The sequence below is a fragment of the Pagrus major genome, chromosome 1 (genome assembly GCF_040436345.1).
Source record: "Pagrus major chromosome 1, Pma_NU_1.0".
Taxonomy (NCBI): domain Eukaryota; kingdom Metazoa; phylum Chordata; class Actinopteri; order Spariformes; family Sparidae; genus Pagrus; species Pagrus major.
Window position 1 is genome coordinate 9,552,611 of NC_133215.1, and position 25,995 is coordinate 9,578,605.

The 25,995-nt window shown below is 40.7% G+C and overlaps 1 protein-coding gene across 1 annotated transcript in view; it reads right to left on the reverse strand.

Moving 5' to 3' along the window:
- Positions 1–25,995, reverse strand: part of sdk1b (sidekick cell adhesion molecule 1b) — a 242,598-nt gene that overhangs the window by 41,894 nt on the left and 174,709 nt on the right. Inside the window, exons 17-24 of the mRNA XM_073467361.1 lie at positions 23,307–23,447; positions 20,526–20,707; positions 15,286–15,401; positions 10,520–10,715; positions 8,117–8,215; positions 6,061–6,252; positions 1,882–2,007; positions 1,652–1,760 (exon numbers count right to left, since the gene is read on the reverse strand). Of these exons, the coding sequence (XP_073323462.1) occupies positions 1,652–1,760; positions 1,882–2,007; positions 6,061–6,252; positions 8,117–8,215; positions 10,520–10,715; positions 15,286–15,401; positions 20,526–20,707; positions 23,307–23,447 (1,161 nt within the window). The remainder of the gene's footprint in view (positions 1–1,651; positions 1,761–1,881; positions 2,008–6,060; positions 6,253–8,116; positions 8,216–10,519; positions 10,716–15,285; positions 15,402–20,525; positions 20,708–23,306; positions 23,448–25,995) is intronic.

Below are 25,995 nucleotides of genomic sequence, written 5' to 3' on the forward strand. Positions count from 1 at the left end.
TTTCATTGCATGAGCAGGGGGAGGAGAGACATGGGTTTCTGACCAATACTCTGTAACACTGATTACTGTTGGAACATAGAGCTAATTAACACTTTTTACCACTTATTTTAATAGGAAAATAAAACTTACAGCCAATTGAAGAAATTTGACCGTGGCTCATAATATGCTTAACAACAGTCAACAGCTGTGCTGTGAGATTGTCTCTTTTGATGTTTTAAGCGATGACAGAGAAGGTTAAGAGCAAGAAAAGGTTGTTATTTTCAAGAACAGCCACAAAGCATTGTTTACCAAAACTAAATGAGCTGCAGATGTGTATTTAAGCTTGTAACACAAGCAGAAAGAGGGAAAATCAACTCTAATCTAAATTAATAATGTAGCTGCTGAAGAACACAAGTTCATGTTACATGGAGCCTTGACCTCATATCCAGGGAATAATGTCAGTAATCTGAGTAAAATACAGACTTCATTGTCCTGTGTGAGTGTGCTGCACGAAACACAAACATAAGGTGGTAATTTTTAAAAACATAAGGTCCCCTGGCCATACAAGTCATGTGCAAATAGGGCTTAAGAGAAAGTAAACTATTTTGGACTTCAGTATTCACTAAAAGGGCATTTGAGATACATGTATTATTTATTTACTCAATGGCATCCTTCAGCTGCAACTCTCTACCAGAGGACTGCAGAAAAAGGCCCTTGACATATTGTAAGGTTGTTTGAAGATGCCAGACATTCAGTCAGTAAAAGAGATATAACAATACAGACCTTCTAACTCACACACATACAGCCACGAGGGAGCGTTTGTTACTTTTGTTACCTCTAAATGCAGCCATGCTTCAGTGTGGGTGTGAGTGATAAAATGTGTGAGCATGCAGAGTGCGTGTCAGAGACTACATCTATGAGTTCTCGTCCCTGTATGGGGAGATAGAGAGCAGGGTGTAAAGAGGGGACTTAAAGCGGGGGATAAGAAACACAGACAAGTGCATCACTTCATCTAATGTCCCAATGGTGTCGCCTGTGACAACATAATCCCTGAGTGTGTGAAAGCCGCAATCCCATTACAGATGAAGTCGGAGATACAGAGAGCAAGAAGCAGAGATAGACAGACAGACAGATAAATACTGCAGATAGATAGAGAGATTGATAGAGAAAAAGAGAGGGGGAAGAGTTGCTGTTGTTCAGAGTGACGATGGATCACGTTCACAAACTGCAGGTTCCCCACGGCCCTCGAGCAGGGATTACAGACACTCCTCTCTCCTCCTCTATTTCCTGTTCTCCTTGTCTCTCACCCCTTTGTCTCTTCTCCTCTTTAATGCTCTCTGCTACCCTTCCCGCTTTCTCATCACCTTTCTTCTCCCCTTCCCTCATCCCTCTCCTCCCCACTCCCCTCTCCCCTCTCCTTCCCTCTAGCTAGTTGCGGGAGGGTAATAAGGATCTGCATGCAGCAGCTGTGAAGGTGCTGACAAACAGAAAAGTCTCAGATGGAACTGTCTCTCTGTGTGTCTGTGTGATTTATCTAACTTCACCTGAGTCTTGCAATACTGCAGAAACTAGCAGAGAGTGAGATGTGTGTGAGTGAGTTGTGGGTGTGTGAGTGTGCGTGTGCATGTGGCAGACTATGTTCTTGTGGAGGCTGTGTGTGTTTGACGCTCACCTGTACTGCGTGAACGGAGTAAGGTTAGGGATCTCGAGTGTGTCTGCATCTGGCTGGTTGTCTTTCTGGTAAACAACTCTCCACGCCTCTTCCTTTATGTCCCCCTTCACTGCCTGTTAAAGAGGGAAATGGTTTGTTACAAGACAGTTTTCCTCCTAGTGTGTTAGAGGTAGCAGGACCACAAAACAACACACACACACACACACACACACACACAGACACAGACACACCCACCTGGCCTTCTACGATCCATCGTGATATGGCGGTCTTGCCATCAGGACCAGGGCGGAACCGAAGTGTTGCTGTCCGAGGGCTGATGTTGGAGATGACCAAATTAGATGGTGCACCAGGAAGTTCTGCAGATAGATGAATACTGCTTTACAAAAAGCACAAAGAACTAAAAAGAGCATCCATAGCTAGCATCAGAAGGTCACTTTACAGCACTGCATTTGATGTTTTCTTACAAAATATTTATTGACCAAATCCAGCAGGATTCTTGCACTCATAATAGTGTTATTTGTGAAAAGAAAAGTATTCTGCTCTGCGTTTGGGATGTTTCGATAGCGGGTTATAAATTCTTTGAAATAAAACCACCTCTGCCTGCTGGTGCTGCCGCAACAAGATGCAATATGCATTTGTTTGCAAAAGCAGAAAAGCGCTGTAGCTTCACAGCACTGCCACATATTTCAAAGGGATGGATCAAAAGAAATGAACAAGACAAATATGTTTTTTTAAAGACTTGAATGTAGGGATAAAATATGTATAGTGCCAGAACTGCAACATGACTTATCTATAATACTCTTGCAATAATATTGATAATAGAACGAGAAAATGAAAGAAATCATGTCACCAATAATTAAGTAGAAAAAAGGCTTTAAATTAGATATGAGTGAAGGAATTGCCTCCAGTCCCAGTTTTATGTGTTCATGTGACCATGCTTGGCTATTAAAAAAAAAATGAAAAAAGTCACAGAAAAAAAAATGTTAATTTTACTAAAGCGCAGGCACTTAGTCTACAGCTGTATATCTCCCTCTGTCAGAGAAATTTAATTCATATTTCCAAGGTCGACAATACAACACAGAGATAAATCTGTACACCAGTGGAGGCGAGAGGTGAATTAAATGCACAGTTCACTAAAGTCCATTTAAGGCCTATAAATGTCTGAGTAGGCTGCAAGCCTCATAAATTATGTCTGACCCATTCTTATTCCAACATTGTTCCACGGAAATAGCGAGTGGCAGGATACGTTCAGTGTGGCTGACCATTTGTGGCAGCCTTAATGCCACAGCTACAAGAGAGGCTGCAAACAGGTAAGGGCCTGGCTTAGAAATAATCTGCTTGGTCCATTTCAAGCTGCGTATGATGGTCTGACTGATCAATTATATGATCATCGTATTATTTTTCACTTTTGTTAACACTGCGAGATAGGCCATTTGCCCCTGATGGAATAAATGCCATACATCTAAAAAACGAGAAGATGGTATTCAGATTCAATAGTAAAGAAACAGAGCTATTTGTAGAAGTGTGGCGGCTTCATATCATAGTCCCCATTCATGGGTACCGGTAATCCCCTGAATTGCTAAAGGAACATCATTTCTAATTACCACAAAGCGACAAGTCTGCATTTTGAGCAAGCTGTTGTGGCTTAATTGGTGGAGTACACGACTCTCACCCAAAGGACTGGAGATTTTAACCTGACTGGAACATCACTTCACTCATTATTTTCAGTTTCTTTTCAGTTTTCTGTTGCTGTTTTGTGAGATTTATCCAAAGAAAAATACTTGGTTATGGTTTGGTGAACATGGTTTGGGTTTAGAATGGACCCTTTCACAACATTTAACAAGTGTTACAAAGAATAACTTATCCCATGTGAGTATTTTGTCGCTAGGTTGCAAAGCTGTGACATTACAAGAACATAATTGGTCAGTTGTTGTTATGATGTTCCAGGAACAACACTAACTCCTACATTTCTAATACAGAAAGCAGTCATTATGGAGCACTCTGGGACACTGGTTTTATAGCAGAACTAGCACAACTGTAACATCGCCACAACTGTAACAAAGCTTTTTTGTCAAGGTGTAGCTATGGAAACATTAGCACACACATATCATGCAACTAATTATACTCTTGCTCATGTCCATATGTGAATTATTTGCAATAAACTCCATCAGAGATAAAAAAATTTTTTTTAATTTAAGCTTCATGAGAACAAGCAATACTATAGACTGTTATATTTGCAGATTTGCATATCATGGAAGAGTGGACTATAGTCTAAAATCCAATAAGCCTAAAGTATTTAAACATGGTTTCACAGAGCCGACAAATGTAGCTGATAGACTTCATATTTTAGGTCTAAAGCATCTTTGTATCTTGTATTTTCTTTCCAACAACAAAGAATCGCTCATGAAAATGTTGGAACAGTAACTTTTAAAATGCTTTTTTGTGAGGAAACTTGTTCAGGAAAAATAATTAGTAACTACTTGTGCTGTCCCCAACTGGCAAAAGGTACAAATGCGACAGTATCAATAACTGGAAGAAATAACAATTGGAAATCAACTAATTCAGCTGTTCCTTGGCAATTGCTGCTAAACACCAGTGTCTAAAAGTTTGAATAGTTGCTTCTGTCACATTCAGACTGGGAGCTGCACAAGATTAGGTCAGCAACAAGAGAGCAGAACACTATTATTATTTACTCTTGGTTGAGAGCGTTTTTAAATCTGGAATAAATCAAAGAGGTATAATAATACGTTTTGTATGCACACCTCAACCAGAACTAAATATTCCAATGAAAGCTTTACAACTCCACCTTTCAAATGCCACACACAATTTATAGCTGGCTCTGAATAGACTTCTTCACTGACAGCTGTTGAATTGAATTGGCATCGGTCAGGCTGGCAGCCCGTTTGACAACTGCTCCTGAGACTCAGGCTGAAATCCTTTTTTTTGGTTTTGTTGTTGTTACTGTTAAATCATGTCCTAACAAATGGAACATATAGCAGCTTGTTTCTGTTAATGACATTTACATAATCAGAAATCATCACAATCCACTTGGCTCTAAATTGTGTCACTCAATCACAACAAGACCGAGCACTTCAGACCCACTCTTCCACCACTTCTCCTCACTGTGATCAGTGGTTGATACTTGGTATCACTGGATGGTGTAAGTGCTCTGGTGTGATCTGCTGTAATCCATCCAATTCTGCTGCAGCATCACAAGCACCATATTTGCTGAACATGGCAGAATACAGATCTGTAAAGCCGCTGTGTTAAATCAAACGGCGTGTGTTGTACACATCAGTACCCTGGGACACCTCAGACAGATTTTGTAGAATATCCAAGGGGATTTTTATTGTAGAAAGACTATATAACATGACTGGGTCCAGTTATTAAGGAAACAAGGCAATATTTTTACTGGATACAGTGAGGGTGCGTGTGTGCAACAAAAACAAATTATAGCTATCAGCCACCATTGCTCTGTAAGTGCATACAGCAAACTTGTAAGGGTTATAATGTGGAAATGTTGATATCAGCTGCCTTGCTCAGATGAATGACAAAATTCTCTCAACTCCATGAATACATGAATAAATAAACAAGACTAGAATCTATGCTCACTGGATCTCTCTCTTTCTCTCTATGCTCATTCTTTAGCTCTTTTTCTTAATCTTCAGTCCTCCGTCTTTCCTTCAGTCTTTTGCTTTCATGAATTAATGAATAACCTCTGAATCTAAGAACTGTCTGTATCCATCTTGCTTTCACTTTCTCTGCTTTTATTCATAAATTAGTAATCAGAAAATGTTGGGACAAAAATTCTGCTGTACGAGTCGGGTTTTTCCTTCCATTCTCCTCCACTTCTTCTCCGTCCATTTCTGAGAGACTTTCTTCTTCTGTTCTTGGGAGATTGTATTTTCTTGTGTTCTCTGTTCTTCCCTCATTATGTGCCTCTATCTGCTCTCCCTTCTTCAGTCCTGTTCTTTGATTGTCTGTTGCCCTCTCTCATCCCTGCACTCCCTCCACTTTGCCATTTGCAGTTAATCAGCGCTAATAATGATTGCAACTTGGCCTTAGCCCAATCATACAAACTCATCATGCACACAAGCGTGGTGTGCACACAAAAATAAACCACACGCTGAAGCGCTCTCTAAGACGCTGTAAATGACTAACTCTGGTGTGTGACTGTGCATGTGAATGTGTGTTGGGTGTGTGGGTGATGATTCATGGATGCACAGTAACAGCCACTTACCAGCCTGCGGAAAGACAATGGCATCGTAAGAGCTCATCAGTCATATTTACTCTGCTACACACACACACATACACACACACGTACAGTACACACAAGCCAAAATCTTTTTTCAACATCCTCTGTGAGCAGCTCCTGTGTGTGTGTGTGTGTGTGTGTGCATTCACTGTACCTGGTGGGACTCCAGTCGAGATGGTTGAGGATGTGACCACGCCTCGTCCTGCGGCGGTGAGCGCTGCCACCTGTAGCGTGTATGTGGTGGTGGAGGTGAGGCCGGTCAGCTTGTACTGCAGGGTGGAGTTGGACAGCGAACGTTCTTCACGACTCGACTCTACACCAGGAACTTCCCACCACAACACGTAGCCTGCAGGGTGGAGAGCACACGCTGGGTTAATAAAGGTGCATTTAGACATGAGTAGACATGTATGCACACAAACACACACATGTAGAAACACACACTTGCACATACTGAGAGGCACAGAGCAAAAAATGAGGAAGAGAGTGCGGGAGGGGTGACGACAGTCAAAATCCCTGTCTGTCCCTTTGCATCTTCACTGCCATGCATCACCCTCCACCACCTTCAAACGTGTGTGCGTGCGTCTGTGTGTGAGACCAGTTGTGTGTAAAGCCCTGGAGAGAGTGAATGGTCCCTCATCTGTCTCCCAGCTCACCAGGTGCTGGATGAAAAGCAGGTTGAGGAGAAAAGAGTAAATGTGCAAGGTGACCTTGATTGAATAACCGTTTCCCCACTCCTCTGACTGTGTAAGCTGGCTGTAAAAGCCACCGCCGCCCTGTGCTGTTAGACTGTAACCTTATTGTTTTGGTGCCTGACAACTGGCGTACATGATGCGGCTGTGCCAATGCACAGACACAAATGCGGACACACACAATGCAGTGTGATCCCTTAATTCACAGCAGCTTGTCCTGTTCACCACTACCATTGTCCAACAGAGCCATGCAGGAGCTGAAGCAAAAATGAACTAGGAGGAAAACTAGGTGCCGTGAGCTCTGTGAAGTGCCACACAAACAACACCCAGGGTGTTGGGCGGCGTGGGATGAGGGCATGTTCAAGATAATGTGAGAAGACAAGCTGCAGAGAGAAGGGATTAACTGATGATGAATCAGTTGTACACATACACAGTGTCAGAGACAGGAGGGTGTCTGTAGAAGCCAGACAGAAAATAAAAGACTATGTAGAGAATACTGAAGAAACTTTTAGTACTCCTCACTGCTGCTTGCCTGAGGGGGATGCTTTTCATGTTTTGTTTTTACTTAAATTAGTCTTTCTAGACACATTTTTTGTCCATGTGGGAAGAATGAATGGAATAATTGGAAACACTATGTCTGTCTAATCATTTTGTGTTTTACTATCACACTAACATAGTCTAATTTAAGTAAACTGTTAATGGGGCTGAAAATAACATGGTAAAATGAAGGTTTATTGATAATGGAGGGAAGATGGAGGTGGTGGTAGGTTATTCTAGAAGATTTTTTTGTTACACTTTTAGAAAATCTCTTAACCTTCAGACAGCAATAAATAAACCAAATGCTCTGACGAATAATAGAAAAAAATCCAGTATCATTGGCTGTTTGCAAGCCTCTAATAAGCCCATTCAATCGTCTCATTCGGCTTATCTGAAAGGACTGGGCAGACTACCCGTCTTTACTGCATACCTGCCTGCAAGCACTCTGATCTTATTGCACATGACAAGAGTCTTCCACAAGGATTCGTAGATAAATTGCTAAAGCTATTAACAAGCTAGCGGAACAAGAATGGCAGAGAAAGTGCAGCCAAAATTTCCCAATACTAACGTACAAGCTTGATGCGCTGAGTACTAACAATAGCCATGTTCGTCGTCACAAAGCACACTGCCGCTGAGCCAAAGAACGAGGGAGGAGCAGCAGCCACAGCCTCCTTCAGCAGCTAACGTTAGCACAAAGCACACGCCTACAGCAGTATGGAGTAACTGTTGCGCCAGGTAGCCTTTTGGGACTGAGGTTTGTGCGTTATTGTGGCATTTCAGCATATAACAGAGTTGCTTAATTATGTATTTATTAGACTAAAAAAGCTAGGAGAGCTTATTGAACATAGCGAAGTAGTTGCTAATAAATCTCTCTGCTGGCCAGTGAGAGCTACGGGGCAGTTTAGAAAAAATAGCTTGCTCATGCTGGTTTCTATAATCTTACCAACCCCAGCTTTTATACTTGGATGTTAAAACTGCTCTCACCAGTGATGATGCCATTCTTGTCTTCAGGCTCTGCCCAGCTGACTCTGAGTGATGTGTCCAAGATTTCAGTGAAGCTCAGCTGACGAACAGGTCCAGGTGCTGACAAAAAAGAAAAAAACACCACATACATCAGGTTATATAAGCTATATTTTAACTTCTTCAACAGTAACCTAATTTTAAAAAAGTCTTTGTTTTAGTAAAATCATCCCTACACACTAACACACACACACACACACACTGCATTTATTGTCCATGTAGACTATAACCTTCTGCTCTTCAACTTCACACACCCTCTTCTAATCACATCTGCATTGACCACACACACACACACACACACACACACACACGCACACACACACACAGGTGCGCATGCCTGTCGTTTCTCATTTCATGTATGGCTCTCTAACCCCTCTCCCTGCAGAGCGATTAAGCTATTCATCTGAGACATTCAATAACACTCACACACGATCACACACACACGGACACACACACACGCAAAAAGCTATCATCAAGCAAGAATTACACCCACCGTTAACCCTGCAACACGCCCAGCACCCAATCAATATCTGTGTGTGTATGTGTAGGAGTGTGTGTGTGTGTGTGTGTGTGTGTGTGTGTGTGTGTGTGTACAAATGGTTTCTAATATCCCTTTCCCACTCGATAATTGCTGGTTGGTAATAATTGCTTGTCTGTCTGACTATAGGCGATTGTGTTTATTTGACGGTGCAACTGTGTGCATGTGTACTTGTGACTGGGAGTGGCAGCTATTATGTTTATCCATGGAACAGTAGGCTATAAATACTAGCACGCCTGCAAACATATGAATCAATTTGCTAGAAAAAAGACACAGTGTGTGGCAAATCCTCCCAGCTTATAACCTTCTTGGTATTTACTCTCTGCTTTCCTGCCAGTTCACTAACTCTCCTGTCATTTCAGATACCTGGCGATCTTACCTAGATTCCCAGCCCATCTCTTCACCTGCAGCTCATTGTCATAATTAGACCTCAGTGAGCCGGTCACGAAAATTACGTTACAAGTCAATCTAAGACCATTTTATGCCACTGACATACTGTTAATGTAAAATAATAGCATAATGCTGCAAGCACACCCTTTCAAAGAGCAATTAACTTTTATTTCTTAAGATTACTCAGACGATTGATTAAAATGTGAAACAAATATTAAAATATCCTAAATAAATAAAGCATAAATAAAATAAAACCATATATTTCAGACTTCATGCAGCATAAACTCTTATGGTTACCAATCAAAAGTGGTGACCTTCACAGTCATTTCACCTTGTCCAAAATCTAATGCCTTAAAAAGGACAGTCATTTATTGTGGCATCAATCAAGAGCTGCCCTCTCTATATACGACAATCTAATAGCTCTTCATTCGAATACCATTTAAGAATGCATTACTTAAGCAGCTGATCAATACTCTTGTGTTGGTCATGTAAAGCATCTTGTTCTTGTTCCTGGGTAACCTGGAATAGTTTCAGATTGCCCTGAGACTAATAGGGCATAGGGTAAGCAGATTTAGAAATTGGAATGAATGTTAGAGGAAAATTTAAAGACCACTTCTTCATATAACACAACTTGAGGTGCACATGTGATGAACACAATGTAATGTGGTAGTGTATATATGTAAGGTGAAGACTAGCTGGTGCCATGCACATTCAGCCAATGAGGATCCTTTAAAACAAATAGATAAATATCGATAAATGGATCACATATGTACAATAAGGATGGAAGTCAAGTCAGGATTAGTAAATGACTGTAAAAAGTTGATCATCCAATCAAAGTGGCCAATTCTCTTGACATCAAGCCCGGGAGAGGTTAGGATTATGGTTTAGGATGGGCTTTAAGGGTTTGACGTCGAGGACTTTGATTTGATGAAACAACGTGATTTGACTTTGCCATCTTGGGAAAAAAATACTGCCTGTTTGATCCCATTTGCCTGGAAGACCTTGCTCTTCCTACCGGACCCTTTTTGCATTTGGACGCAATTGTACTGATTACCCGTTAATCTGTCCCTTGCCTGCCTTGCCAGTAACTGAACCTGACTGGCTCAGAGTTGTGCTTCTAGATTCACGTGTGCCAGTTTCTTTAGAAATGTTACACAGCGGAAAAGAAAACATGAAAAAGAGGAAGTGGGGGGAAACTAAGAACAAAAAGATTAAAAAGGACAGAAAAGAAAGTATGAGCCTGAGAGAAAACAGGGGGTGTTGTTATATAGACATTGTGTGCACAGCTGTGTATCAGTCTGATGGAAACAGCTGGACTGAACACTGAACAAGTCAATACACTTTCATTATTATTCACAGGAGAGGCTGATAGAGTGTTCTTTGTTCTCTGTTGCGGCTTTATTCAAAATGAAGTGTTTCAGCATTTTGTTTGTACTCACTGTCCTCGTGTGTCTGCAGCAGGGTGGGGGTGCTGCGCGGACCGTCTCCAGGTGTTGTGAAGCAGAGGGTGGAGCCGAAGTACCAGGTGAATTTCCTGAGTCCGCTGACTAATCCTGTGTGGCGTGCACCGGGGTAGTCTGGGGTGATGGTTACCACCTTAACATCCTCTGGAGACTGCTCTGGCCAGACCAGCAGCTGTGTTAAGTGAGAAATATGGTTAACAGTGACATCCACGTTCCCATTAATATCTATTGAATCTTATTTAATCAAGTACATTGCTGCAGCACCTAAGATATCCATCACAGTTATTTGTTTGTTGTATATTTCCATTATTTTTTGTTTACTCATTATTTTGACTCAGCAGTATTTGCTTCAGGCTATCAAATCTAAATCGTATTATTCAGACTGCATTTATGAGACAAAACTCATTTGTACCACAGTATGGGCTGTGGTGAATCTTTTTTGAATTAAGTCGATACCTCAGGGTTTATCGTCATTAAAGTTTAAAACTGTCAAATGCTATTTACAAATTCGTCAAAATAGCAAAACAATATTCATGTTTCATTCCCTAGAAAAGTTATCTGCATTCCGGACATATTAAAATTTAAGCAGTTATTTACGTATGAATGTACCACTTAACATAAATTCCTGCCAGCAGGCCATTATCAGTCACAACATCATCTGAGGACAAACACTAAGTTTGATTATCAGTCCAACTAAATGCCTAATGAAAGGTTAATTTGTCTCTATTGTGAGACTTGATTTATATTCACAACCACAGCAGTTTGGTTTGTGTTATTGCTTTAGCCACAAAAACAAACAGGGGAAAACATACATATTCATAATGAGAGATAAGCCATGGGCAAGACTGTGATATGGTTCCCATATTTATTTTTCCTGGTAGAGTGTTGAGATTAGTTGGATGTGCAAATATCTCCTTTTAAAAAAATAATTCCTGGTGAAGAAAAAAAATGGTTAAAATGCAAACCAAGTATTCATCAGAATTAACCAGCACTGTGGGTTTACGGTGAGAAATAAACAAAACCACTGTTTACACACAAGCTACATATGATTAAAGGATTCAAAATGTTTCTTTAATGGCATATTGTTGGTGAGACATTTACATACATTTGTTATCAGCGCTTTGCCAGAAGGGTGCACAGCAAAGCTTCTTTTTGCATCTGTATTTGATTTCAAAATCATTTAAAAAAAACCCTGACCTGTAGGCACAATGTCTGACTAGTCTGTGCTCTCAAGGCTTTGGATACAATCCCAGTCTCACCTGCTGTCTCAAAGCTTCAAAGTATTCTAGTCTTTTTCCTCTTTCCTCTGTTTTCTTCTCTGCTAAGTAAATAATAACTAACCTTACAGCTGACTGGTGTTATTTTCTCCTGTATAGTCCAAATCCCTGTTATTACATGGGCAGCCTACAACTTATCATACCCTCTCCACTACGGTTGCCACATGCGCACACTGTTGGAATAAGCAGCTAAGACTCTGAATGTCTCATTAAGTGTAATCAAGTGGAAACGCAGTGACCGTGCCACGCCTTCTTGACACTTCACAGGTCAGAGCGGTTTAACCATTCACTGCTGTTGCTACTGAGCCAATGCTAGTGAGTTCCTCCAGAGTGTAAGTTCCACATCTCCTTCATGTCACCTTGTGCGTCTCCACTAGGCTCTCTTCTATAATGTGCTTTTACATACAGGGTTTCTTTTAACTGTCTGTATGAAAACCTGAAATATAATACTGACGTATTCTGTCTAATATTTTGTTGAGAGAATATCTGCCACTGTAGTTAGTAAGATTTAGATACAATGTCAATTCAACACTGAATAATCATTTTGTCAGAATTTGCAAACCACAACTGCCTTTAGGGATTTGCATCCACAATATTTTCAGCTAACAATCCCACAATGCACTTTATAGATGAAAATGACCATTGTGAGATAAAAATGGTGATTAACAAATGTAAAAAAAATCTCAGTCTATGGCTCACTACACAGTAAGTCTTTGATAGTGATAATTATATAGGGAGTGTTGAATATGTGCTGTTTATTCAGTCAAAAGGCATCATGCTAGCTAACATTCCTGGGATTTTTGGGGTATGGGGACTGTAGTAGAACAGGCTGCCGATGTTTGCAATGACACATGTTGCTTTGAATATATCTGTGGTTACAAAAACATGCTTATGTTGTCAAATACAGCACAAAAGAAATATTCAAGATTAACACTGTTAATTCTCTCCAACATACGCACAGTTTCATATTACCTCTAAGTCTGCAAAAGGAACCCAAGCTAAGACACAGGGATCTCTTATTAGGGAAAAGACTAGTTGAGTGGCTGCTTTTCTCTCTGCCTAAAGGGTGCTGCAGTGCACCCAGTCTGTCATGGTAAAATAAGGTTTTCTATTGTAATTTATTATCAGCACAGCACAGTTTGGGTGCAGTAAAAGAGTGCTGATCTGGCACCCTCAAGCATCTGATGCTGGTCCACTTTTAAAAGGGTGCTGAGATGATTGGGTCTGCTGTTGCTGTAGTAACATGAGCATTCTTAACCAGATTGCAATAAAAACCCAGAGTGTGCTGAGGAACACAATGCTGTGCAGTACTGACCCGCAGGTAGACCAGGGAACAGAGCGGGAACATTACAACAGGGGAAAAATAATACTGTTTGATCTTTCTGCACCAAAATGTGCCATGTTAGGTCCCGGGCACAATACTTCATAAAGTGTTCTTTATACTAGGATAGTGTGTAAAGGCACAACTTGTTAGTGTGTATCTGCAGGCGTCCTGCTCTATGTCTGTATTCAACCTTTGGGGAGTGGTGTGTAGACCCAGCCAATAACAGTGCAAGGATGCAACTCTGCTCTGTCCGTCTCTCGGTATGTCATAAAGAGCTGCGTCTGTTTGACCGAGGGCGAGGCTATGCACACACACACACAGGCAGAGAAAAGCGGCACCTCGGCTGTATTCACACAAAATCTGGAGGACTGTAGGACTTGTTTCTCTGATTCACTGCTTTGTTTTCGCTCACACCACTCCCTCTATTAATTTACTATCTGGCACAATTGACCACTGCTGTTCTCTCTCCCTCTGTCCTTCCTGTTGAGCTGACGAGGCGGGACCAATTTTGAGTGGTGTGTTTACTAACAGCAACCTACAAATCCTGCAAATTATGCCATTATCAGGGACTTTAAGTAGCAGTGGTTAAAGAGAAAAAAAAAACAAAAAACCCAACTGTCTACTATGGGAGAACGCCTGGTTTGCCGTACCCAGAAATATGTTAAAAAAGTGTTACAGAAGTAGAGTTAAATGTTGCTTAGTCGTATTAGTTTTCCATGGCCATGGCAACCCATAACTGTCCCTCTACCCTCACTATTTAAAGTCCCTAATTTTTTCTGCATACGTTTTTTCATCATCGCATTATAACAATAAATAAATCTGTTATGCAACCCAGACTGTACTTGTACTACCCCAAAAGAAAATCTGAAGTAAGTCTTGAGACACTTTCAAGGACATATAAATCGGAGACAAGAAACCCGTCAGCAGTGACTCTTTGGTTCTCCCTCCGGCAATCAGTTTTGAGCTACATTATTAAGGGTATTGTATACAGTCAGTGATCTGTGGGGGGATGAGATGAGATGAGGCTTTGCTTGATATCCTCTTTTAATTAATATCATTATCTACTGTGCTCCAAATAGCACAACACTTCCAAAGACGCACACCCACATGTGCAGAGCAGCACTGTGAGGCTCCATTGATTTGGAGTGGTAAAGCCTGGTATACAGAGGCAGCATCAGAGAATCATCATCAAACATGGAATGCCATATAGTATTTATCAACCAACAAAGACACCAGCGTTCACACTCTCTCTCCCTCACACACACAAGGACCCAGTGACGCACAGCAAGAATGTGATGTGTTTTCTTTGTCATGTTAATCAGTTCCTCAGGGGTTGGTTGCCACAACGAAGTGAAGAATAAATCACATACCAGAACTAGTACATATAGATCACTCACACATTTCAATCCTTCGCTCTCAGTCTGCTCTCTATTATTCAGCTTCTTTATTATTATGTCTTCTTTCTCTTCAGTCCCTCGCTCCCTATTTTCTCAACACCACCTCCTCTTTCCCCATTTAATCTGCTCTTTTTCCTATTCCTCCATCAGTCCTTTTCATTCCTACACGGAGCTGATCCCTCCCTTGGTTCGGCTAAGAGTATGGGTAAACAAGAGCAAGGCAGTGCATCGTGAGACACAACCTTTGAGCTAGAAGTCCTTTGAGAGGTTAACAGGTTTTCGATTTCAGCATTTATTCTCGCTCCCACACAGAGGCAGAGATTTATTTTACAAGCATCTACTTTTCACTCAAACAATTTAATTGATGAATAAAATGTTAAGAAAATCAGTATTATATGATTTTTTACAGACTGTTTTTTATGAATGCTCAAAATTATCCTTCACCTGGAGGTCTAGGACAGAATACCTCAACATTATTAAAATACTGGCTGTTGTCTTGTCTGCAGTACAGCATGTTTAATATCACTTCTAATTTGATGTCTGGAGATGGTTTATAAAAATGTTGATGATGTAAGATTGAGAGAACAGACATTTTGAGTATTTTAAAAAAGTAATATATCATACATTATTAAATTACAAAAAACCTTCTGTACTTTATAAACTAGACAACAGTCATTTATTTAAATGAACTCTTTACTTTGTGTTGCACGTACTGTTGTAATATACACACATCTGGAGCCTTACCTTGTATCCCTGGTTGATGCCATTAATAAACTGCTGAGGTGGAGGATTCCAGGTGAAGCGGATGGTAGTCGAGTTGATAGCTAAAACTTCCACTTCCTGTGGAGGGGCTGTGGGAACTAAGCACAAAGATACATACATGGTTTAGCTGTGATTTGTTCACTCAGACAAAGAGGATGAGTGTTTAGATACACTGGAAAAATTATAAAGGAACAAACTTGCAGCCCTGAGCAGAGACCTGAGACCTGAGATAGAGTTTGCAGTGTTATGCTTTTGCGTTTTCAACAAGCAGTGGTTTTAAACATCTCATAAAGAATAATATTTCAGTATTTAATGTTGAGATTCAGTTCATTTTTTAAATTAAAAATATCTGCTAAGCCTGCAAAAGTTAAATGGCAAACCTAGAGTGTTTTTCTCTGCAGCAAAACGACCTCATTTCTCAACATAATTCATCTCATCTATTGTATTTTGCATTCACGTGTTCTGCAAAGTATCAGCTTAGGGATGACTAAGTGAGATTAGGGTACTGCCCCTTCAGTGACTGGTTCTGAAAAATGACAGCTCATAAAGGCAGCTAAAATGATGAATGAAATCTATCAAGTCTTTCAGTCAGTGACCTCAGAGGACCAGACAGAGGCCTCAGAAAGTTAGATGACTCATGGGACTTGTTGGTTCAGTCCTGTAGTCACATCACATATCACATCATCATTTAATAACCCCGCAGCTTTAACAATCTTTATTACTCATGTGACATAACTGCATAGTACGTTGTGATTTATTGATAAAAACAAAATACAATGTGTTAAATACAAGGACCTCAGCACTTGTGTTTATACCTACTTTAGACACTACAGTTAGGACCCACATGTCAACTCAAAATCAAAGCAGCAGAGGCTAAGATATCCTGCTTTTAAGTCTTTCGTCTTAAATATCTAAAAAAAACCACTGGATTTTACATGAATGCCCACACTGTCTGGACCCAATTCCTCCATGTTATAATGTACACTTTCTGTTTCAGAATTTAGGTCCAAAGCTGAAACCCAAGATAACTGTGACATCACCATGACATCATCAGGTTTACATTTTCAAACTTTGGAGATCTCCTTCAAGAGCAACAGAATAAACTATACCGCAAATCAGTGGACTGCACCTTTAACTTATACATATATCTATTCTATCTGGGGAAAAAAAAAACTTTACTTTTTTTGGTACCACCTCGGTCAAGCTTCATAGCGAATTGAGCTGATACTAAAAACTTGAGTGAGAACACTCCAAACAGCTTATTGGTCAGAGAGTATCACCACTAGAATCATCACTTGTGCAATTTCCTTATTGTGGTTGCTTATGAAATGATCTCAAAAGGAAAGGATATCCTCCACTGTTGCTATGTCTTTATGTTGCGTTACAAATAATTTCATGGCAGTTTCATGCAGCATCGCTATGATGATCAGCTAAGAATCCCACCTTCATTGAAAGGTTAAAATTTGCAGTGTAAAACAAAATTGAGAAAAGTACCTGGTAGCAAAAGGGAATACAGTCCTGTGGTGGAAACATGGCTTTATATGTACCAGGGGGGAAAAAAACATGAACACACCCTTGTTTCTAACAAGTAATAAACTAAGAGAGTCCTAGTAATAAAATAGGACTCTCAGTTTCCTCTGTGTTTAAATTTGAATGTCAGTTCAAAGATTCAACAATAAAAAGTTCATTAATAAGAATTTGCAGTCAAACTTAAGCAGAAAAGTTATAATTTATACAGTAAATAGAAATAAGTCTGTTTGAAATGTGTATAAACTTGGCCAAGGCATTCATCATCCACCAGAGACAGAGAGACGACAGAGTGCTGAGAGAGATAAGATGGCAAATGTCTAACAAAAGAAGTTGGGGAACATGCCATGTACATTACAGCAGTTTTTCTTATGAAATGTAGGTTATTTGTTCAATCTGAAAAAAAAAAGGGGCTGACGAGTAGTGTTTGGTTTGCACAAGCTCGACACAGATTTACTTCATCCACTCTGAGATTAGTCCCATGTTTCTTTGTTTGTTTTTCCTCTTCCTTCATGTCAGTGTATGAAGGCCTCTACATGTGAATCTTTATGTGTTATGGAGTCTCATAATGGGTCCATAATAATATTAAAGCCAAGAAAAGCAGAGTGTGACTGTAAAATGTGTGTGTGCAAGTGTGTGTTTGTATATGTATGTATGTGCGTGTTTGTGGGCACAAGTTACGGTGATTACACTGTAAGGGGTTTATGCTGATGTTAGAAATCCACAGCGATAATGCACTGTTGCATGATGGGAATGCCCTTTACATCTTACATTTGTGCCAAAATGGCCAGACAGATGACACACATACGCACCATGAGTGTCAAGTGCAGAGACCAGAACAAACACTAGTGAAAAATGTAGGGGAAGAGATAGTGAAAGAAAGAAAGCCAGAGGATGAGAAGACAGAGAGGGAGACGGAAGATTAATTGATGGTAAAGATGCTCTCTCCCCCCCTGCCATGCTGACTGTACTCCTGGGGACTGGCTTCTAACCCCTTGCAGCTCACAGCTTCAGATAAAACACTAAACTCTGTCCTCTGGGGGAATCTTAGTATGCGCGTCTATGTGAAAGAGCGAGAGAAGAGCAATGATATCAAAGTCTAGCACAGAGTTCAACCATATCCTCTCAGAGATAGTGAGAGAGAGAGAGAAAACGTCCAATCCATCGCAGCCACTCCCATTAAACCACATTAGAATAATTAATGAGCCTAACCCCCTCTCCTGAGTCTATAAACCTGTCCAGAACTCTTGTAATAATGACTGTGAGCTTTATGTGCACATGCGTGTGTGTGTGTAGCTCAGCCCATCTTTAATAATGATAATATATAGTTGAAATAAAAGTCAGGAAGAGAAGAGCACGTGTTTAAAGAAGATTTACCCCCACAACTGCTTCCTCTCGTCTTCCTTTACTGTCTTCACCGACATACTTCCTGTTTTCACTGCCCCTGCATGGATTTATGTTTGACAGACTTGAAAGTTTGTTCCTCTGCGCAGCCATGTTTTCTACAATCAACACACTATTACTTATCATATAATATATTTATAGAAGAGGCAGAGCCACTCTTTCATTCCTCAAGCTGGGAGCTGGCAACCTGGGAGATGAAATCCCTCCAGCGTGTCCTGGGTTACCCCCAGGGTCTCCTCCCAGTTGGTTGAAGCTGGTATGCCTTTGGGGCGATGCCTCAGGGGCAACTTTAATACAAGTCTGAGCTACATCGACTGGCTCCTCTCAAAGCTGAGCTCCTCTTCCTATCACTGAAAGTGAAGCCAACCAGCCCGCGGAGGTTCCTCACCGCTGCTTCCTGTAACTGTGATCTCAGCTGTTTGATCGCTAACCAAAAAATAGAAATAGTTGAGAATCTACTCACTATTACACCGTGCTACCCGTTACAGAATTGTTTCTGTGTACTGCACTGGAGTATAAAGGATTTGTTCATCTAAAAATAAAAATTCAGTCATTATGCCAATGGAAAGTCGAGTGAAGTTTCATAGTTCACAAAACATTTCTTGAGCTTGACAGTAAAACAGTGTGAGAATTGGAATACTAACGTCAGTTTTGAAAAATAAGTTTAGGTGGGAAACTTATGATCATAGAGTAGATCAGTCTTTATTCGTAGGGGCTGATCGCTCAATCCCTGGCTTGTCCTACTCATACTGTCAGTGTCCTTGAGCAAGATAACAAGCTCGGAATTGTTCTAGATAAATGCGTACATCTCGAGTATGTATCCACATTCTTATTAACAGTGAATGTCATTGAAGGATCTCAAGAACACAATTACAGACAACGTCCTTCACTTCAGTATCTTTCACTTCGGTTCATAGAAATAACAATTAATTCTCTCCCTATTTATCCACTCGTTGTTCACCACCAGATCTGAATGTGAGGGTCCTGGTATGATGAAAAGTCTGAAGTCTGTCTGTAAAAGAACCACCAACAATCTTTTACTTGTTGAGAATATGGGGAAAATATTGCTATCTCATCTTGGAAATTTTAATCATCATCCATCAACTGTAAACCAGGAATCATTTAAGACATTATTAAAATAGACATCTTATACAGACATTATAATTCATTAATATTCTACACAACAGTCACCAGAAGCTCATTTTCTGTTGCCTCCGTGTAAAACTATTTTAATACAAAGAAAAATTAATTGTCGTGCAATGGTGGCACAGAATTCATTACCAAGTTTTCTGAAGTAATAACATGTTTTACCAAAAAGTTCCTGTTCCTATTCTCGAAGAAATGATAGGGATGTAGCTATCCATCCAAGTTTGATTTACGATCTCGTGTTGAGTTGCCAAGTGCTTTTTTTCTCAATTATTTAAGAGATTAAAGAATTATATAGAGATATCGCATTAGACAGGCATTGAGTTTGTGATTGTTGTGTCTTAAGGCTCATTTATGCTCAATGTTAGATATGCATATGGATGGAGCTTTCGGTCTGTACTGCGTTAATATCATCAGTATTTCTGCACGTCTTCTGAAAGCTTATGGATATGGACCAACGGAGCAGTACCTCCAGCAGTCGTGTAGCAGTGGAGCCAAGCATGACACGACCACAGGATAAGAAGAAGCTTTAAAAAATGGTGGATCTTTTGGAAGAGAGGTTATGCAAGTTAGTGAGACATTTTAAACATCTGTAAGATGTTACTCACCCCTACAGAACAACAGGGTGGAGACTGGACAGCAGTGAAGGTGGAGTGGAGACTGGTCTGACTCTGAGTGGTGCCTTCTATTGGTTGTATTGCTTAACATCCATGCCAACGTGAGGGGCGAATGGAGGTATGTGGGCAGTGACAGTTATATCGATTAAAATGCTATTTGTACGTAAAAGGAGAATAAAGCCTTTAGTGGTTTGTGTTATGCATTGAGTCTTATTTTGCGAATGAATGTTAAGGATGCGTATTAATGTATTTTCTTTAAATGAAGTATTGTTAATGATATTAGTGGAGGACCAAGGAGGATTAATCACTGTCTTAGGTCCAGGATTTAAGGAAAGAAGGAAGAGCTTAATTTGGGCAGTTAATTAAAGTAATGTACAATAAAAGATGGTACAAGTATGTTCATGCAGGAACACTTCAGTAATATGTCTCTATGATGATGATGACATAATATCTCTGTAAGCTTTGGTACATTTACTTTGCCCTCTAAGAAGGAGAAATAAAGCTTTGTTTGTGTGCATCTTTTCTCACCTCCCTGCAGGGTGTACTCTGTGACAGGGCTGCTGTAGACGCCAAGGCCGGCTCCGGTGTAGGCAGCCACCTGGATCTGGTATTGGGTCCAGATGATCAGATCTTTTAGCAGACAGTAGTTGGTCTCAGGGCTGCTAATGTTCTTCTCCTGGTAGTCCCCTGGTAGCCCTGCCAGACGGTACCTACGCACACGCACACACACACACACACACACACACACACACACACACACACACACACACACACACACACACAAGTGAGGAGAGTTGGCAAGTGATTCAACATGAGTCAAAATCAATTATTAAATGTGCTACCCTCACTTGTTGGCACCAGAAATACAAGTTGGTTAAACTTCTTATTTTTACTCTATTTTGTACACCTTTAAATTACATATTGGGATCTTTTGCACGGAAAAGTTCATCAGGCATGTTTCCAAAAGGTTGTTATGTTATGTTGAATACTGTTCATATAAAAAATGTAATTGTTGTCCTGTTTTGTTGTAATGCATGGCATAAAGTGTCAGACATTTCAGCTGCATTCAAAATATAATTTGGTGACTGAAGAATGTGATTAAGGTTTCAAACGGCTCTTATAAGCAATATTTTTTTGGACTATGTGCTCAAATGGGCTCTTCGGCTTTTCTGAGCGCTTTCCTACTTTTAGACTAATCAACAGGTTCAGTTTAAACTTCAGGGTAATTAGTTGCTAAGAACATCCCCACTCTTAACCTGTATTTTAAGTGTCCTTGTGCAAGGAAGCAAACCAAGAATTGCTCCCAGTACACGTTTTAAGCATGGGCAGAAAATGTAAGTTGCTTTGGACAAGAACATGTATTGATGTGTAATAAATGTAAGATGACCAAATGTACCCTCAACCGGAAAATAAATTCACAAAGCTTAATAATATAAAATCATAACAATACAGTACACATTCTCTACATGCCAATATACAAGTTTTAAAATATAGAAACATTTCAGTTTCACACAGTGGTATTTATGCTGGCAGAGAAACTCTGCCATAGTATTTTCCATCAGTAAGAAGCCGTCAGACCCCCTGAAGAATAAAAACCTTCAAATGCCTGGTAGACGTCTCTGAATAGTGCCCCTTCAAGGCCTTTGCTTTAGTACATGTGATATAAACGTCCACTTAAAAGGATATATGACCCGACTAGACAGGGAGGTGTAATACCACTTAGGTATTGTACATATCTGATGGAGCCAAATGGAGTAATAATCCTCATGTCAGCGTTTTAATATGGTGCCTATTCAGTGTAGCAGGATATTCCGACATTTCACCGGCTGAGTCAGCGCTCAATTACACATGCATACTGTATACACGCACACAGGAACACACTCATACACACAAACACAGATGCACAAAGTGAGGGGGTGCCGGAGGCTGACAGGGGATCTCCGTAGTGGAGAGATAACCCCTTTTTCCTCTTTCTCCACCTGACACACTGACACTAACGCTGGGGGTGGAGGGGAGAGCGACGGAGGAGAAAAAGTGGGAGAAGATATGGGAGAGAGAGAGAGAGGATCTGCCAGCTGATATAAAGAAGAGAATGGAGAATCCAAAGGGGAGGGCAGGAGGAGGTGGAGGCTGAAATGATACAGTGTAGATGTGTGAGCGTGCATTTCTATTTTCAGCTGATTTCAAACGAGTATAAAGAATAACTGATAACTTCTACTGCAATTATATGCAAATTCAAGTAAGGCAGCTGATGACAGTTTGATTACACCCAGTGTGTCACATTTAAGGTAGACATCAAAGTGAAGGACACACGACTAAGGGCAGCACGAGTACTGTGAAGTGCACTTGTGAATGTGTCTGTGCTCACTTATTTGATAAAAAGGGAGCAACAAAAATGTTTTTACAATTTAAATTTTCATAGGTTTCGTCTATACCAGGGCTGGAAATGCAGTATTGAGTAATCACAGATATTTCTACGATTGTCCAAGGTAACAGGAATAACCCAACATTTATTTATATATATTCTGTGGTATAAAATAGTAAAAAGAAGAAAATCCTCACATTTGAGAAGCTGGCTCCATGTTTGCCATTTCTCCTTGATATATTACTTTGAGAATCGTTTTCACAATGTTCCTGTATGAATGTGAACATTTCTTTAAATGCAAAGGAAAAATCTTTCTGTTTTTTAGCTGTTGTCATTTAAACGGGGCTTTAGTTTGATTTTGTAAGGGCCAGGCATAACGTGTCAGAGGTAAGTAGCTACATTTACAGACAAATGACATTTACAAATTGTGCTGCTGAGTGTTTCCAATCCATAAATTTGTACATGAAGGGGCTGGAACTTTACAAACTCACAATAAATGAACCTGATACCTGACACTATAATCAAATGAGTTTCTGTTCATTACTGACTTCCCGTACTTACTTACTGACTTCTGCATTCCTATAGAGGACAGGGGGCAGTAAGAGGTCTGTTTACCAATGAGAGGCTGATATGACTGTACAGTACATGCGTGTTTGCATAGGTCAGTACATCATCAGAGGGCTACTGTAACTGACAAAGCGCATGCTCGGCCTCAGAGAGTCTCAGGTAGCCGTGTCTCAGATAAAGAGACGATCAGATTAGGCCCTTATACACACACAACACAGCCTGATGTTTGAGCTTATGTTCCATCAAAGTGTTTCAAAGTTTGTGCGTCACCTAGTCACCAAACCAAACCTAGTCACCCACCAGTCAATCAGAGTCAAGACTTTTTAATGAGCCAAATATAAATGCGTGTATGTTTCAATGTGTGTGTTTGTGTATACCTGAGTACGTATCCTCGGAGGACTCCGTTGAGCTGAGGTTCTGGCGGGGGCTGCCACTGGACCATGATGGACTGGTTTGTCCGCCCGCTGGCTACAATGTTCTTCGGGGGTGCGCTGGGCGCCTCCTCCCTCAGCATCAATCTAACACACACACACACACACAAGAAGGAAAGTGAGAGTACAAGAGAGACAAATGATTTTGATGAGGTTGATTAGGAGTTCTGTAATGAGAATATCTGTGCCGCTAAAGAAGTGCAGGCACAGCATTTGTCCTTTCATCTCTTGTCCAACATTATAGTTTGCACAGTAAGTAGGCTAAAAAGGATTTTAATCGCCGTCCTCTTTCCCGGGAATCTTCATCTTCTCTTCTCTGGTGGTCAGACTGTCTACAAACAAATTATCATGTTTGTCACAGGAGATACACGGGACAGAGCTGCAACTTATTACAGAGAATCATCTACCAGCTTAAGCAGCTCTGATGAATTCTTATTGAATTCTGGAGCTCATTTCTCTCATCCCCCGTTCTCCTGGTGTATCATGCAATCTCATCTAATACATCTACTTTTCATCTCTGCCTATATTGTTCATTTATTTCAAACAAACCACCACTGCTGCTGATGGAAACATTTAATGCGTTGCTTCCAGAGGGATTTCTCCTGGGAATGATGGAGCTGACACCGGGTTTTTAAAACAACAAATGTAGAAGCGTTCATGAACTCGGTATAAGTTGAATTGCGTTTTACTCACTGGCGGCTTAGAAAAACAAACAGGTATTTACTGTCTGTGTGTGGCAGATTACTGTTTATATTCTGTTTTATATGGCTCTTTTTAACTTGAGGTTTTCCTACTTTTGTTCAACTTGTACACCTTCCTGTAGACCAGCTACACAGGCTGACAGCAGCAAATACTTAATAACTATTAGTTGAGAATGAGCAAAGAGCTCATCTTTTTAATTTTCAGTGAGACAGTGTGATCGCTCGCTCCCTCTGCCCTCTTCAGCTCTCTTCTGTCTCCTCAAACCTTTTTTCCTCATCTTTCCCTTGACTTTTTGATCCCCTTCTCTCCCATCCGCACACTTTCACCTTTCATCCATCATGCCCTTTGGCCTCAATTATTTCATCCTTCTATCTTTTACTCATCTCCTTCCCTCCTCTTTTTCTCTGTAACACGCCCCCAACCCCCCACCTTCCCCTCGCCGCCCCACCCGTGATTAAAGCTCCCAGCCCTCTCATGGTTGGTAAAGCACACAGGCTGAGCTGGTCAGCCTCTGGCTTTACTGTAAGCAGCTCAGCTAACGTAATCAGAGCCATATGCGCTCACACACACACACACAAACACACATATAAACACACCAAACAAATTTCTCCCAGCTTAAGACAGACTGCTACATCCGATGGTCTTTTCCCTTCCATGGATTATGTCTGGAGATTTACATCCCTCCAACCCCCCTTGCTTCCCCTCTGTGCCCCATGTCTCCCTGAATGATTCCCTATGAGCTATTGAGCCATTAGCCGTGCTATGGCTCTCTGTATATGTGTGTCCGAATCTGTATGTGCCTATAAATGTGTGTGCACATCTATATGTGTGTGAAGGCAGGGGTGTGAAAGGCTGTTAGCTAGAGACTTACGCAGGCGGATATATGGCACAGGCCAGTGGTTTTACAGCTGTGCTTTACTTCCATTAGGTTAGGCACTGTCAGACAGCACCAGGTGCTACAGCCATATACATGCACACACATACACACACATAGGCTAATGGGCCTTGTGTGAATGAGATGGGCATTAGTGTAGCCGTCTGGAAACGGCGTGTATATAATCCTCAACTATGCCACAGCTTTTGACTGAAATTGATGATGTACATTAATGCATATACACAAACTCACGCTACACAAACACACACACACATCCACACAGTACTTAACAGATGCGGTCATTCACTGTTTGACTGCAAATAAAACACACACAAACGCACACTGACACACTTACTCGATAGCAGAATCTCCTTCTGAATTGCCTTAATTTCTTCCCAAACAGTACATATTTCATACAGTGGGTTCAGCATGAGGACATCAACTTTACACCTGAGATTGAATATACAAACCCCAACACACCCACTCAGACACTACTTTAAATTCACCCCAACACCCACAAACATTCGCACCGAGACCTACACATGTACCACAACCAAACAAATCAAGCATAGCCCGTATATATGTCTGACTGCTGCGTGACACACTTTCTCTGTCCCTTGTTATTAAGAAAAAGAGGACATTTTCTGCAGGAGATGTACATGTTTTCTAGTATGTGAGTGAAAACAGAGAGGGGGGCACGTTTTGTGAGTCCATATGCCGTGGGAATTAGTAAAAGTTTCTATCTGTGTCATTCTCCACAGTTTAATGCCCACTGGCTTTCTCACTAAACCCACATACACACCGACTCTTAAATTTAATGGTGTTACCGGGATGTTAAATCTGCCGCTATTGGAACAGGATAGTAAAATTTTCATCCAGTATGAGTAGGAAATAGAGAGAAATGAGCAGAGGGCAACAGAAATAAAAAGCCAGAGAGAAACCAGATGGGATGTGATTGGGTACAACCAGCTGAATAGATGAGCTTATTTTCTACTTGTATGACACTTTAAGTCTTGTCTGCTTTAAAAGTTGTGCTGTTTTGCCCGAGGCTAAAAGCTG